General features: G+C 41.6%; 1 protein-coding gene and 1 long non-coding RNA gene across 2 annotated transcripts; one reads left to right on the top strand and one right to left on the bottom strand.

Annotated features, from left to right (window-relative positions):
- Positions 1-2903: 2903 nt before the first annotated feature.
- Positions 2904-11269, top strand: LOC135522028 (NF-kappa-B inhibitor delta-like). The gene is made up of 11 exons (XM_064947919.1): positions 2904-3045; positions 6508-6669; positions 6795-7036; positions 7174-7391; positions 7566-7671; positions 7817-7963; positions 8076-8127; positions 8255-8421; positions 8717-8833; positions 9070-9234; positions 9324-11269. Exons 1-11 carry the CDS (start codon positions 3030-3032, stop codon positions 9393-9395), a joined length of 1464 nt encoding a protein of 487 aa, XP_064803991.1. The 5' UTR covers positions 2904-3029; the 3' UTR covers positions 9396-11269.
- Positions 11270-11379: 110 nt separating this feature from the next.
- LOC135522029 (uncharacterized) lies at positions 11380-13532 on the bottom strand. The gene is made up of 2 exons (XR_010452639.1): positions 12676-13532; positions 11380-12573 (listed from the first exon to the last, which is right to left on the bottom strand). It is a non-coding gene; the product is annotated as an uncharacterized LOC135522029 (long non-coding RNA).
- Positions 13533-16170: the final 2638 nt, after the last annotated feature.

Raw genomic sequence — 16170 nt, 5'->3', positions numbered from 1 at the left:
ACCCTGACCTTAGAGAGCCTTTTATTCTCTATTTGGTTAGGTCAGTGTGTGACTAGGGTGGGTACTCTAGTTTTTCTATTTCTATGTTGGCCTGGTATGGTTCCCAATCAGAGGCAGCTGTCTATCGTTATATCTGATTGGGGATCATATTTAGGCAACCTTTTTCCATCTGTTGTGTGTGGGATCTTGTTTTTGTAATGTAGCCTTTTTGCTCTACAAAGATGCAGGTTCGGTTTGTTACTCTTTATTGTTTTGTTGCTGGTTCACATTAATAAACTTGATGAACGCCTTCCATGTTGCACCTTGGTCCAATCCTTCCAACAACGATCGTTACACCTCCACATGTCTGGTTCATCTAGGGAGACATTTCCACATGCCTGAAGGTACCACGTTCATCTGTACAAACAATAATATGAAAGTATAAACACCATGGGATCACGCAGCCGTCACACCGCTTAGGAAGGAGAAGTGTTCTGTCTCCTAGAGATTAACGTACTTTGGTGCGAAAAGTGCAAATCAATCCCAGAGAAACAGCAAAGAGCCTTGTGAAGATGCTGGAGGAAACAGGTACAAAAGTATATATATCCACAGTAAAACAAGTCCTATATCGACATAACCTGAAAGGCCGCTCAGCAAGGAAGAAGCCACTGCTCCAAAACCACCATAAAAAAGTCAGACTACGGTTTGCAACTGCACATGGGGACAAAGATTGTACTTTTTGGAGAAATGTCCTCTGGTCTGATGAAACAAAAATAGAACTGTTTGGCCTTAATGACCATCATTACGTTTGGAGGAAAAAGGGGGAGGCTTGCAAGCCGAAGGACACCATCCCAACCGTGAAGCACAGGGGTGGCAGCAACGTGTTGTGGGGGTGCTTTGCTGCAGGAGGGACTGGTGCACTTCATCACGAGGAAGGAAAATTATGTGGATATATTGAAGCAACATCTCAAGACATCAGTCAGGATGTTAAAGCTTGGTCGCAAATGGGTCTTCCAAATGGACAATGACCCCAAGCATACTTCCAAAGTTGTGGGAAAATAGCTTAAGGACAACAAAGTCAAGGTATTGGCTTGGCCATCACAAAGCCCTGACCTCAATCCTATAGAAAATTTGTGGGCAGAACTGAAAAAGTGTTTTTCGAGCAAGGAGGCCCACAAACCTGACTCAGTTACACCAGCTCTGTCAGGAGGAATGAGCCAAAATTCACCCAACTTACTGTAGGAAGCTTGTGGAAGGCTACCCGAAACATTTGACCCAGGTTAACATTTTAAAGGCAATGCTACCAAATACTAATTGAGTGTATGTAAACTTCTGACCCACTGGGAATGTGATGAAAGAAATAAAAGCTGAAATAAATCATTCTCTCTAGTATTATTCTGACATTTCACATTCTTAAATATAGTGGTGATAGTAACTGACGTAAAACATGGAATTGTTACTAGGATTAAATGTCAGGAATTGTGAAAAACTGAGTTTAAATGTATTTGGCTAAGTTGTATGGAAACTTCCGACTTCAACTTTAGTTTCACAGACATATTGTTGCATTTTTTTTTCTGGTTTGTGCGAAATCTTAAAGAATAATATAAAACCAGTCTGCACACCACCAAGGTGAATTGGTTTAGTCTTGAGTCTTGGTTGACAGTGTTGGGGGATGGGTAATTTATTATTGCTGGAGTGACAAATCAACACAAATGGATAAGAAAAGGTCTAAGGCGTCAGATGCCCAGTTTAGGAAAAAGAGGAAAGAAGAAGAGGGGAAACGTGCAAAACATAAAGGTATGCAGCTATGTCATCTCTTTATAGGTACAATATTATGCATGTAATGAAATAGGCTAGTATAACACTTATGTTTGTTCGCCTATGTTGCTTGCTATGCTATTACACATAGGGGGACAATATTCCGTTTTCTGTCCAACTAGCTTAGATAACATTGGATATAATTGCACACAGTTTCATCATGATAATGTGTGTAGCCTGCAGCAAAACAATTACAACCTAACTAGCACGTTATTGATTTGGTTATCTTTCATTGAGGTGACATCATAAAGGTTTTCTGTGATTGTATTGACTAAGTCCTGAGCTCAGTAAGGGGAATTTCACATGTTGTAAGGCTAAATTAAAAGAAATCAATTTTATGATGATAATTTTTAATGCAGTTAGTGCAGAATGGTGCCTTTTGGGGAGGGGGGGGGGCGTAATGGAAATTAGGTGTTGGCTCTAATCCGCTTTTATTGTTTAAGTAAGTCAGCCATATCAGCTGTGTGTTTTTTAAAGGCAGTAAAATAGGCTGTGTCTTTTTTAAAGGCAGTAAAATAGGCTGTGTCTTTTTTAAAGGCAGTAAAATAGGCTGAACGGACTGTTTCGCTGCCAAACAAGGCTCCACTGATAGCCAGGTGTAGCAGTGGTAAGATGTTGGGACTGCTGTTGGACAACTTTATGAAGGTCGTTTGTGATCACAGCTTGTCACCGTTATACTGCAATTAATGTATTGTTTAGTGTTGTGTTGTGTAGTGGCTTTGCTGGCATGCATCACACTTTTTAGCGTTTGCCCCACCAAGATTTCCATGCTAAAATTGCCACTGACACACACACAACACATACAAACAAATTAGAATGTAACCTGGTCGCTAGAATCTTCTCCACTCTTTGAATCAGAACATGCATTGTTAATTCAAGAAATATTCAGGAAAGTTAGTTGTCTAACATAACAAATATTATCTCTGTCTCCACCCTCCTCTTCCCTCAATCTCTGAGCAAGTGGAGCATTGCGCTGCGCATTGATGTGGTGCTCAGGCGCCCCCAATTTTCACAGACTATAGTGGGCGTGGTGTTGGCAATAGGGATGGCGTCACCGGCAACGTGTTCTGTGTGTACATAGTAGCAAGACAACAACGAGCCTTTGACAGAAGAGACACACGAGTCACATCATACAAGTCGGACACTTAGAGAAAGGACCAGGAACCTCTGCGAATTCAAACCAGAGGACGAGAGGAGCTGACAAGGTGCTACAAAGAAAAAGGGATTCTGACATGCACTGGCAGAAATGTGAGTGTTTATTATGTTGATGGTGAATATGACATTGACTCGCAGGCTACTAATACGCCTAGATACGAATATTGTGATCATATAGCGGATATTGTGACATTGACAATCAAATGCTATTTTTTTACATTCTCTTGCTGCTCAGTTTGAACATCCATTCCTAATGTCTAAGTTACATCATTGTTTTGATGAATAAGTGGCAAGTAGGCTTAGACAATAGCCTACAAATCAGGACTAACATTCAAAATAAATGAGGGTTGTTATAAAGTGTGTAGGCCTATATCATATCATACAATTGAGTGCATCAAACGAATGTGAGATTATTAAAACGTTAATACTAAGAAGTTAAGTCAACATTTACAGCCAATGATGAAAACACTAGCCTACTTTTGCGTATTGAAAACAGACAGCGGCGAAACTCCTCAACCCTCGCCCATGTTCGCTACATCTCAGTTCCTCTTTTAATGCTGGGTGTAAAAGGGGAACCCGGATAGGCTATTTTACACACGCAATAATGAACGTGATTTGCCACTGCCGGCGACCGGCATAGTGTAGCAGTCAACTCTATGCAGTATGTTAGTCTTCATAGTGCCACAGTCATTGAGGAAGTTCACTTCGTTTTCTCTGCTCCGCACCGCAGCATATCGAGCCAGCAAATAGAAAGGTCGTCGGAATCCCCGCCGCCCACGCGCATGACTAAATGGCCAGGGGTTTCCGCGATTTAAATATTACATTGCAACAACGTTCAGACAGGGTATCCCAGCAGCTCTGCCTCCTTGTTATGGATCGTTTAACTAACGTCCCAACCTTGACAACTGTAAAAATCGACCTTTGAATACGTTTAGTGCAATAGGCTGATGTAAAGAACTTTCTGCACTGATATAATTATTTGTCTGCCTAATGATGTACTGTAACTCTAGGTTCAAATGGACTTGTAGAGGACTATAGGTAATATTACAGAATACAGCTGGGACCTTTATTGCTTGCTTGGTGACAAAGAACAACTATTGAGGACGGTTCTCCCTCTCTGTGGGTGTTTTAAAATAAATACTGATTTTGGACATGGATAGTAGACTGCCTTTAAGGGTTAACACAGACTGTAGCCTATCCTGTATATGTATGGGGGTTATTCTATTTCCCCAACATGCACTACTAGTCAAATATTTGCATGATACTATTTTTGGGTAGGCACACCTGCTGTCTACAGTATGCACCAGTGGCCAGAGCTGCCCTTCCGTGTGTAGATCACCCTTTCTTACTCACCCCTGTGAGGCATCCCCTCAATTGGTATTCATCCCTTCTACACTGTGGTGAAGGTTGAGCAATGACGTCAGGGGGATTCACTAATGACTTTACAGTATCTGATGATGCATTGTATGAAGATGAACTCATTAGATACATAGGAATAAAGTCTTGAGATGGTCAAAACCCATTTCCAGTTTCATTTTACCAATATGTCATAGTTTGGCAAATGTCTTCTTATTTGGCCTATGACAGTAGTAGCAATGCATTTTAAATAATAATATAATACAATAGGAGTCTCTTACAGTAATGTTTATAATCATTGTTATAAGGTATGACAATTGCACATGTAAATTGATGTAATGTGTAATTTTAGCTTAACTAAAAATCATTGGCATCTCCTGTCTTATTTTTAGTATTACAAATGCCAGTAGTCTGTCTTTTATTCCTTACTCAGCAAGACAGGTAACTGAGGAAAGAGAAAATAAATTAGGGAAAAAATTGAGAGACATGTAAAACTCAAGTCCAAGAGAAGAGAGAGACAAGTAAATCTCAGGTCCAAGAGAAGAGAGAGACAAGTAAATCTCAGGTCCAAGAGAAGACAGAGACAAGTAAAACTCAGGTCCAAGAGAAGAGAGAGACATGCAAAACTCAGGTCCAAGAGATGAGGGAGACAAGTAAATCTCAGGTCCAAGAGAAGAGAGAGACAAGTAAATCTCCAGGTCCAAGAGAAGACAGAGACAAGTAAAATTCAGGTCCAAGAGAAGACAGAGACAAGGAGAAGACAGAGACAAGGAACAGACATGTTAATAAAACTCAGGTCAAGAGATGGAGTTTCCACATGTAAAAATGGACAGAGACATGTAAAAACAAGAGAAGGACAAGTTCCAAGTAAATCTCTTTGTAAAATCCATTTGAGACATGTAAAACTTCAAGATGAGGGAGACAAGTAAATCTCAGGTCCAAACTTTCAAGAGAAGAGAGAGACTAAAACTCAGGTTGAAGAGAGGGAGGTCCAAGAGAAGACAGAGACAAGGAAAGAATGTTAATAATGGAGTTTCCACAACAGAACAGCCCTCACCAAACTTTCCTCTTTGTGAGAGGGATACGAAAAGTGAAAATGCAACACAGCCCTCACCCAGGCATGCTCTCGCTCTCAAGTCAGAGATTTTGACGTTCCACTGAAACTGTGTTGATGGCACTACAAAAGTGTGTTTTATCACTCCTTCCTATGTTCACCAAACCCCCTTGGGGAATAGATGAGACTCCTGTAGCATTCAAATATGTTATTGCAACTAGACCAAAAACTCAGGCTCACACCCCAAAAAGCCCCCTTTCTATGGCTTGATTGTCTTCTAAGAAAAGGACAGGTGATGTGAGATGTCTGTGAGAAACTATCGGCTCCATGACCACATTTATGAATCATCATGCTAATAGTCAGACACTATGTTATGGCTGCCAGCCCAGTCACACAGCAGAGCAGACATGGCCCACGTTTATATGCTCACTCTTCACATCTGGCTGTGTAACGTGCTCTCGGCACACACAGCAGCGACAGGAAGGTGCTGTGGTTTACCACAGCCAGCGTAACGGAGCTAGACAGGAAAGAGTCACAGAAAATGTGCAGTGGCAAGCCTCCACAAGGTAGTGGTTCTATTGTATCTGTCTGTTAGTTCTGACCTCACAGCCTGTTTTCCTAATGGAATAGGTTCCTCAGAGCTCTCTCTCTACCTGTTTATGCTCCTCGGTGGAAATGTCGCTTTGTCTTTCACGTGCGGGGTGATGACTTCGAGGAAAAACTACCCTGCTTTGCCGCACACAAGCAATATCACGCTGGAAACCTCAGATACCTATATTTTTCATCACTATCTCTCTTTCCTATGGCTGCTGAATGGAACAGAAAGTAATGGGGGAAAGAGAGTAAACATGATATCATAGATGAATCATGGGAAATCACAGAGCTGGAGGAGAATGGCCTCTTTCTGCCAATCCTTTCAATCCAAAAAATAAAGAATGAAGCGTTATCCAAAATTACCACATTACTTCATATTATGTCATAACACTATACCAAGAGCTTTAGCTGTGTTGCTCTGTAGTAATACATGTCTGATAAAAATAGTAGACCATTGTAGAAAAGCACCCCAATAGAGAACAAATGTCATGGTCGACTTCATGACTATCCACCAAAGATCATTCATTGCAACATTACCTCTGTCTCCACAGCACCGAAGGAGAAGCCGTGTTACACTCTTCCCACAGTGAAGAAACTCCTGGAGCAGAAGAGGAAGAGGGAGACCTCCTCGACGGCAACAACCAGTACCGGTGTCTCCACTGCCACTGTCCTCTCCCAACAGGTGTCAACACCAGAGAAGTCTACCTCAACAGGTGAGTACCGAAGCACCCATGTAAGCCCTTTGCAACCTAACCAGACCTGGGTCAAGTACATTGTCAAATCATTCAAATACTTTTCCATTGACATTGACAGATGGGTTAACTTGTGACCCTCCCAGGTGTAGCCAGCAGCTACTCAGACATGGCAGTGGGGTATGAGAGATGGGGTCCTATGGATGAGCACCAAGCCCTCTCGGCCATACATGAAGGTCCATTCTCCCCTATGGGGAATAATTACTTCTCCAGCCCATCCTCCTCAATGGACTACAGCCAAACTCCGGCCTACAGCACTCAGATAGCCTCCAGCTACAGCACACAGCAGATGCAGGACTACCCAGACACCAGGATGCCTCAGCATTATGTAAGGAGGACTGGTTTCTCGAGCAGAAGCAATTTGACATTACATCATTATTTTGACTACTTGTTGTTCACGTGCTATTAAGTACATGAACAGTATGTGTTATAGCATTAATGATGATACCAATATTACCTTTACAGACAGAGTGTCCAGTGACCGAGGCTGTGTCTAGTTTGGTTCCTTCTGGGCCACTGCAGACCGCTGTCTTCTCCTGGTCGTCGGGGGCCCTGGGCCCCACAGAGCTTGTCCAGCAGGTGTTTAGTGGCCAGATGGATGTCATTAAGCTGGAGGAAGCCAGGATGTTCCTCAGAGGGATGGACTACAGCAGAACCACCTGGCAGGATGACGACGGAGACACGTAAGTGTGTGTTTGTGACATCAGCTTGTGACCTGATGTTGAGAAAGTAGACCTGTCTAAGTTTAAGAAAATGTTAAGAGAAACTTGGCAAATGTTTTATGTTTCATGACGTTTTACATTTTCGACTGTAGGTGTCACCTGAAACCAATTTGTCACTTTGTATTGTCTTGTCAGGATTCTGCACATCTATACAGCCAAGGGCCTGAGGGAGTATGCATTTGCTGCAGCAGAGAGGCTTGCTGAGCTGGGCAGGCTAGACTCCAAGGAACACAAGGGGAAGGTATGCACCAAGAAGACACTTCTTCTTTAGAGAACACAGGATTTAGTTCAACACAAATGAGATGCTTCCTCTAAAATAAATGTGTGGATGCCACACATACTGAGCCTTAGTTTAATAGCATTACCCCCCCCCTCCTGTTTTCCAGTCTGCTTTGCTGGTGGCGGTGACTGCTAACCATCCTGAAATCGTCCAGGATCTGTTGTCTTTAGGAGCGGATATAAATGCCTGTGATGTCAAAGGTCAAACAGCACTTCATCTTGCTGCCACCTATGGCTTCCCCAGGGTTTTGCAGGTAAACCAGCAGCACTGCCTTCAACCAAAGTTATCATCTGTTAGGGCTCAATTTAGATAAATAACAGAATGATGTGAATAACCATTTTCAATCTTTGGATCTGTATTTGTAGGTTATTCTCTCTATTGGGCCTGGAGTGAACCTGGAGGCTCGCAATTTTGAAGGTAACAATCCAGCTTATGTCAAATGAGAAAAACACAACCATTACTCAAAATACATGACAAACAATATAATAAGACAACAGAATAAGTAATAACAATAGAATAAACTATTTTCCCACTCCTGTTTCAGGTCTGACTCCTCTGCACTGTGCAGCCATCTCCCACAGTGACACCATGAAGACTCTCTCCTCCCTCTCCTCCACCGGGCTGGGTGATGCCAGCCTCCATGCCCTGGCAGAGGAGAAGCTCTCCTGGCTGCAGATGCTACTTAACACCGGAGCCTCCCTGACCAGCCAGGTACTGAATGCACTACTTAAATGTAACGTACAAGAGTTAGTATTTTAGAGCCAGTGTTCTACAAGTGGTGCCAGTACTCAGTAAGTAGAAAACACCATCTATACCTCCGTCCTCCCGAGGGAATGGCATGGTTCGTTTTGGTAGAAAATAAATAAAATATGGAGCTATTAGTCAGCTTTTTGTCTACCCAACCTCACACCTGCAAAGATCTTGAATGGGTTTTGAATATTTTCCTCACTTCGGCGTGTTGCAGTTTCATTTGGAGGCTTCATACAGTGTTTTCCTCTGTTTCCAGGAAATCAAAAGTAACAAGACTGTTCTTCACCTGGCTGTGAAGGAGGGGAACATCCAGCTGGTTCGCCATCTGCTGAAGACCCCCCTAGACAACATGAGGGACTTTGTCAACATGAAGGTCAGTTCTGCTGTGAGATTGTCCGCTCTTCAAAGGTGTAGAGAAACTGACCTGTGTCCTGAGACTCCATGAAAAGAGAAAGGAGTGGTAGAACATCTTCAGCAGTGTGTGAAAAGGTGAAAGGAAAAGAGTGAAAAGAAAGGGAGACTCATCGACAGTGTGTTTATATCTAATTATTGCCATAGTGTTGGTCTATACTCACAGCTTCATGATTCCCTTTACCTCCTCACGTGCAGGCCCATGGTCATACCGCACTGCACATGGCTGCTGGTCTCCATGGCAGCCCACACCAGGAGGAGATGCTGAGGCTGCTGCTGAGTAGAGGGGCCGACCCCAGCATCCGCAACCTGGAGAACGACCAGCCTGCACACCTGCTGCAGAGTGGACCCCACGGGGAACAGGTGAGCGGTCAGACAGACAGACTGCATATGGCCATTTTGTTTCATTCATATAATCTCAGCTCACCTATCCCTGTCCCATCTGTTTTCAGCTCAAGCTCATCCTGAAGAAGCGAAGTGCTTCCTGTCGTCGACGTGTAATGTCCTTACAGGACCAAAAGTGACCCGGACTACTTTTTATGTCCCTGTGTATCCCTCCACCTCTTTTCAAAGGAAGTACTGAAGGTCTGCACTGTAGGTTGAATCTAGACATCTGTACTTCCAAGAGGGAGGGATTCTAGCGTATCTTCATGTGAGGATTTTCAAACACGGCAAATCTCTAATATATACTAGGGCATTCACTTTGAAACTATATGTTTGATTGACATGATTTTGGTCACTATCTGAATTCAGTTCTGAATTTAATAATGGCTAGCTAGTGATGAGCAATGGTAACAGGTGGTATTCCAGTCCCCCCTGACATTACTGTCACTCAGTACAACCTTGATTTCTATGAAATCGTTGACATTATATTCAAGCTGCACAGACTCATTGTGTGAGTACCCCCCAGCCGGGAAGCCCTCTTTAGAGGTATATCTGAGGAGGGTTTCTGGGCTCCCACCCCCACTCATTCTCTTGTCAAAACTTCCCACCATGGTTAGAAATCATATTGGTTTGTTGAAAGGTGGTTGTTGTTTCACTAAGCATGTGACACAGTGTACCATTGTGCTCATGCTTTCAATGTCTTTTATAACTTAACTTGGTCTTTTCTTTTTATATTTGATATACTCACAGCGCTCATTGAATAGCTAATATATTGTCAGTATGGAAAAAGTACTCAAAAATCATGCTTGAATAAAAGTAAAGATACCTTAATAGAAAATGACTCAGGTAAAAGTGAGTCACCCAGAAATAAAATACTTGAGTAAAAGTAAATATACTTAAGTATCAAAAGTCAATTGAATTGCTAACATTTGTATTTATTTATTTAAAAAAATGTTTTTACGGATAGCTGGGGGCACACTACAGCACTCTGACAGTAATTTACAAACAAAGCATGTGTGTTTAGTGAGTCCGCCAGATCAGAGGAAGTAGGGATGACCAGGGATGTTCTCTTGATTAGTACGTGAATTGGACCATTTCCCTGTCAAAATGTTTGGTTGTCAGAAAAAAAGTATGGAGTAAAGAGTACATTACTTTCTTTAGGAATATAGTGAAGTAGTCAAAAATATAAATAGTAAAGTACAGATACCCCCCAAAATGACTTATGCAGTACTTTAAAGTATTTTTACTTAATTAATTTACACCACTGTATATTGTCTCATTCATACTATGACTTATGGAAAGAACATTTTATATTTAAAGGGAATATGTTGATATTTGCAACACATGCTATATAAAATTAGATAACATGTCAACAGTGTATACAATGTAGTACCAGTAGTATGTATTTCTTAAAAGTCATTATAGGAGGAGTATTTCAGTTATGACTCGTTTCACCTTCAACCAATCAGGTATTTTCAAACATGACTCATGATTGAAAATACCACAACATATTTTGTGGTGACAAGAAAACATCCATCACTTATTCCTTTTATGACTGTTTTTTCTTCTTTTTAAATCTCCAATGAGGTAGCATGCATGTGCCCTTTGAAATATTGCTGTAGTGAATATACCACTTCATCACTGCCAGTGGAGATATGACACAACATTTTCCCAAACTTATAGAAGAGATTATTTTCAAATGTGATTTCCCCTAGTTTTGGCACCTGGGCAGTCTTAGTCTAGGAACATACAGAGATGTACTTTGTATGTTCCTCGGTCTAAATCATAGGTGACTTAACATTAGTTATCCTCCCTCATGTTATCATTTCAAAATAGTACTAGAGAATCTGTTGATTTTGGCTGCTTGGTTCCATTTGGCTCAAAGTTTCTGGACTATATACTACTTAGACCATTTGTAACAGTGTAATACTGCTGTTACTTTTCACTGAATGTATCCTTCTGATTTACTGAATTGCCTGATTTACTGAACTTAAAGCTGGCATTAAATCTGTTCTTCAAATATCTTTGTCATCTATTTTATACTCCATTTTACATCACATGTACGTATTGATAAAGGTTCAGATTAAAAGATATGGGAAATAACTGTAAACAATACATCAATAAGACCATTGTATACAGGGTGATTTTTATTACAGCAGCTGTCTTATTGGTTAGCTCTGGTGAGAATCACTCATTTGCTTTTGGTTAACTGTTACGCCATTGGCTCAGTATCAGGCATTACTAGTGCTACATACCGGTAAATAAAACGAGCTGAAGTTAACAGACATTGCACTTTCAGCAAGTTAGAAACAGCTCTAAATAATGATAATACAGAACATTTATTTGCAGGTAGTTACTGTGCCTTCTTATCTTAATGTATTGACCTTTTCATTAAGCTTAAACTCATACACTTTTAAAATGCCCGTTCCTTCAACCCAAGGTAATACCTTTTTAGTGCTTTGAATGATTCTACTCGTGCAATGTAACTTAGAATGCATTAGGAGAAAGAAAAAGGCCATTGACATACTATACTGGTGGCAGCCTCTTACAGACCCCAGAGAATGGCAGGAGACTTCATTCCTGCTTCTGTTTCAAATTGCTGTAACATCTGACATGGGGTTGACATCCTTCTCATTGCTACCTAGAACACAACCACCCACGACAATCCACTTAATGCCATCAAAAATGACAGCAGAAAGATCCTGAGCCAACCGTCAGTAAAACAGAGTGGGATAATGGGGTTGGGTTGATATCTTAATTCATGCTTGAGGTTGTTAATACAGGTCCAATGTGAAATCCTAAACGTTAAAGACCTCTCTCACGACTGGATAATAAAGTTGTAGATTTCTAAAGTGCATTGAGAGTACTATACAGTAAAACGAGACATGCAATCAACTGTCTTGGGTGTGCATGAAGTCAAAAGCAAGGAACAGAGAGAGCACAGCATTCAGTTCTGTTTCAACACTACCCACATCATGATATACATTTACAGCGCACCTGAAAGCTGATCTTGGGCCAGGTATGTTTTTTTTGCTGGGCAAGGTAGATTGATAGCACCTAATACACAAGTAACAAAGACGGTTAAGAGTCAAATCTTCATCTTGGCTTGATATACATTTAATTTAAATCAAGAATGACAATTCCATCATTCTTCTGGTCAGCTTGGGCTGGGTGTGCACCATTACTTGATGTTCCAATGGGCGCTGGTGTGTGTCAGCCATAAACAAGTGAGTGTGTGTGTTGGCCTCTCAGCGGCACCCCCCATGATGACTCTCCCTCGCCTCCATGTACACTTCGTCTATACTGTTGGAGGTGGCACTGCAACACAAGATAGAGGACAGTGTGTTATTTTTTGTTTGTTTTCTCTCTCTCTCTCTCTCTCTCTCTCTCTCTCTCTCTCTCTCTCTCTCTCTCTCTCACCATCTGTCTTTGGTATTTGGGTGCCTGCTGTATTAGAGCTGAAGATGAGAAGACAAGAGAACAGTTATTCACTCTGACACAAGGAGAGAAAGGGAATTAAAGGAAGCAATCCTGGATAGTTCCGACAGTTCAGTTCTCCTCAAAGCTATGTGGAAACAACCACAATGTAACCAAGATCATGTGTGTTCTGGCCAAAGAGAAGGTATTTTAGATGGATTAGGTCAACTGTATCCATGCACAGACGGTGCTGGGGCCACAAAGCTTTGACAATCATAGGATTCAATTTGGGGCAAAATGCAGTGATCTGTCAGGATCTTCCCAATCAGTGTCCTCTCTCAAAGGGTAGGCGAGAGGGAGAGACTGGGTCGGCATGCCATTGGCTGTAAACATACACTCTGAGGCCATCCACCCACACTGCCAACCCATGCAACAACGGCCCCCATTCTCAACCAGGGGCCCCAAAAAGCCCTAATGCAGGACATTTCCTTAATATTGCTTGTTTGACAAGAACACTTGATTTTCAAAAATGTCAAAGATGGCACAGAGTTAGACTACTAGACTATCTTGAGATATTTGACAGTAATATGATGCTCTGTTTTAGGGTGACTGCTTAATTAGTTGAATGGGTGGGCAGTATTGTTGGATTTAGAGAGGGAGGGCGGGACTGTAATATCTTAACCAATAGGCAGCATTCAGACATGGGCTCCACTGTGGGAGGGGAGAGAGGGGGAAAGGACAGACATGGTAACAGTAAAATAGTATTAGTAAAGCCATCCTGTATTTGGTGGGGACTCCTCTTCCAAAGACTGATGCATTCCACATGCACAGGCGGAGCAACTGCCAAGCCCTGTACAAACTCTTACTTGGAAGACGATTTTGAGCATGTGAGCTTTTTACCTGTTGAAGAGATCAAAAAGTTACAGTAACCTTCAGAGAGTTACGGGTGAGCATGTGACAGACTAGGCGGAGGGTGTGCAAGCATACTCACTAAGAGCTATTAGGATACCCGACACAAACAAGATCACACCAATGATGACCCCTGTAGTTCGAAGTGTCTCATAATCTGAAACCAGAAAAAAAATCTATAATCATGCCCATTAGTAGTAGTCACATGGTACAACTCACATGCCATGTATGGTGCGACTCAAATAACAAATGAATCCATTTGGGTGAATTCACTCACCATATTCAAAATCACTTTGATCATGTAAAATCGATTCTGTGAAGAAAACACAAATGATTAACCAGAACAGACAACCATGTATTATCAACATTAGGCCTAATAACAAGGTTATAACATGATGTAATGTAAGTTGTAAAAAAATGTCAGAATCTTGCAGTGCTGGAGAAGTAAACAGCCAATAGACCGAGTCCAAACTCATGGGAACGCCCTTTTTGGGATGGGAGTCGGTTCAGCACCATGGATAGCAGAACGCGACGGTTTTGGGAAAACGTCGGGATATGAGTAGCCTAATGTGGACAGATTTTGCTCTCGTATTTATCACTGATTCTAAATTGGCATACTCGTGATAGCGATGAAAGCAATTGCAATTTGAGTTAGTGTGTTATTTTTGTTTAATGTGATCACACGAATAGACCAACTGTAAATAAAATCAACGCGCTACACAAAAAGGAATATCTTATGCGTAAATCTTCCAGTTTACTAGGCGTTATCTTAAAGACGACAACAGCTGTCTCCGTGCTGCTTGACTGCGGAGCGCTGATCAATGCAGTCTTTGCTCAGCAGAAAAGACCGCCCACAGAAAGTGGGTTAGAAGCGCACCAGAGGCGTTCAATACAACGTGATTTACAAGACAATCAATCAAGTTGCTTGTACCGATTATCCATATCGGATGTGTTAAAAAATAGAACAATCCTAATAATTGTTAATACTATATTTTATTTTATACACTAAAGTGTTGTCCACACCCTTGGTGATGATCTGTGCTCCAACATCTTCAGATGAGAGCTCCTAGCCATAGTCCAAGTAAATATGCAAAATCTGGACTTTTAACGAGCAGTAGGCTATAAGATCCGAGCGTCAACAATGCGGCTTTATGTTGCTGAACCCCCACTTTATGTAATGGCTTAGTTGGCGCTTTCAACTTCTCCCCAGCGCTCTACCCCTCCCCTCTTGCACCCCGATGGGCAAGCCAACACAACCATTCACAAATTATAAGAAAACCATACATTTACAAAAAATACAGTGAGTATTACGTAATTTGAAAAATAAGCAATAGATAGATTAAATGGAAAGTGATCCAAAACATGGGAAAAGTAGCCTAGACTATAATGGCGCTCTAGCAGCAATGCACCAATTGTTCATCAATTCCATGAAATAGAAATTGATGGGATGAGTCTAGGAGCAAGCTTAGCCTAAATAATTGATGTGCAAGAACAGCCTGAGCAAAGAACCTGTACCTAAAACACCGAACTGAAGAACAACAAAAACATTATGAAACGCACTAGTAGTTTCAATTGTTTTGTTCTATTTAAATTTAAAGATCGCTTAAGCATAAGCTACATTCAGAAAAAGACAAACCTCCTTCAGTTGCCATGACTGCAGTGTGGATATACTGTGTCTTTGTCTGCTGAGTTTCTCTTGCGCCCCGATGCAGGTTTTCAGGTCAGCGGACAGAAAATGGGAAGACGCGCACTTTTGAGGTGTGGAGTAGGATAGGAAGAAAAGGAAACTGCGGCTCAATAAATCCAATTGCACAAACACTTAGAACGCACGAGAGTCCTCTGGTGGTGATGCACAGGCACTGCATTCGGTTATAGGCTATTCAATGCTGCAGCCTCAGTCTATTGAGGTATCCCCCAGGCCGTGAAGAAAAAGGTGCCTGCCACTGCCGACGGTATTCTACCGCACTCGAGTAGCCTACTATCAATATGCCCTGAGGAGGCGTGGGAAACTGCGAGGGGAGGAATGCGCTAACAGGTCTCTCCTCCTGTAATGCGGCACGAGGAGGGAAGATATCCCTAGCAACAAGGGAGAGGTTTCCCGTCTTCTCATCTATATAAAAATGTAAATGTATAGTACAAAAAAACATCTGCAAGTCCCTGGTGAAGGTGTAGGCAGAAAATGCATGCGATATTTTATGCAATAATTTAGCCTCTAGTTTAATAAGCTACATTATTTCACAAAGAATGCCTTAGTTAGCCTATATTTGAGTGACCAAGATAATTTAGGGAAATTCTTCATTTCAAATGGGAATTTTGATTTCAAGTATTTTTCTAATGCAAAAGTTCCTTATGCAGTCAACCCCCCTTTCTTTTGAATGTGGCTACTTTCCGAGATAAAATAAATCTGACACTATTGCAAAACTGTCTTTGAAAGGTCCCCTCCCTCATCCATCCTGCAGCTAGACCTCCGTTGGCCAAGAATATATCATTTACATTAGAGTTACTACATATCAATAGAGTTACTTTCATTATAAAATGATAGAACCATTGTTGCATGCTCATCTGTGGCCTAAACAATAGCCTACAGTA

The sequence above is a fragment of the Oncorhynchus masou genome, chromosome 30, assembly GCF_036934945.1.
Source record: "Oncorhynchus masou masou isolate Uvic2021 chromosome 30, UVic_Omas_1.1, whole genome shotgun sequence".
Taxonomy (NCBI): domain Eukaryota; kingdom Metazoa; phylum Chordata; class Actinopteri; order Salmoniformes; family Salmonidae; genus Oncorhynchus; species Oncorhynchus masou.
The sequence above is the reverse complement of the archived record's forward strand: the minus strand, read 5'-3'. Positions and strand labels throughout refer to the sequence as shown.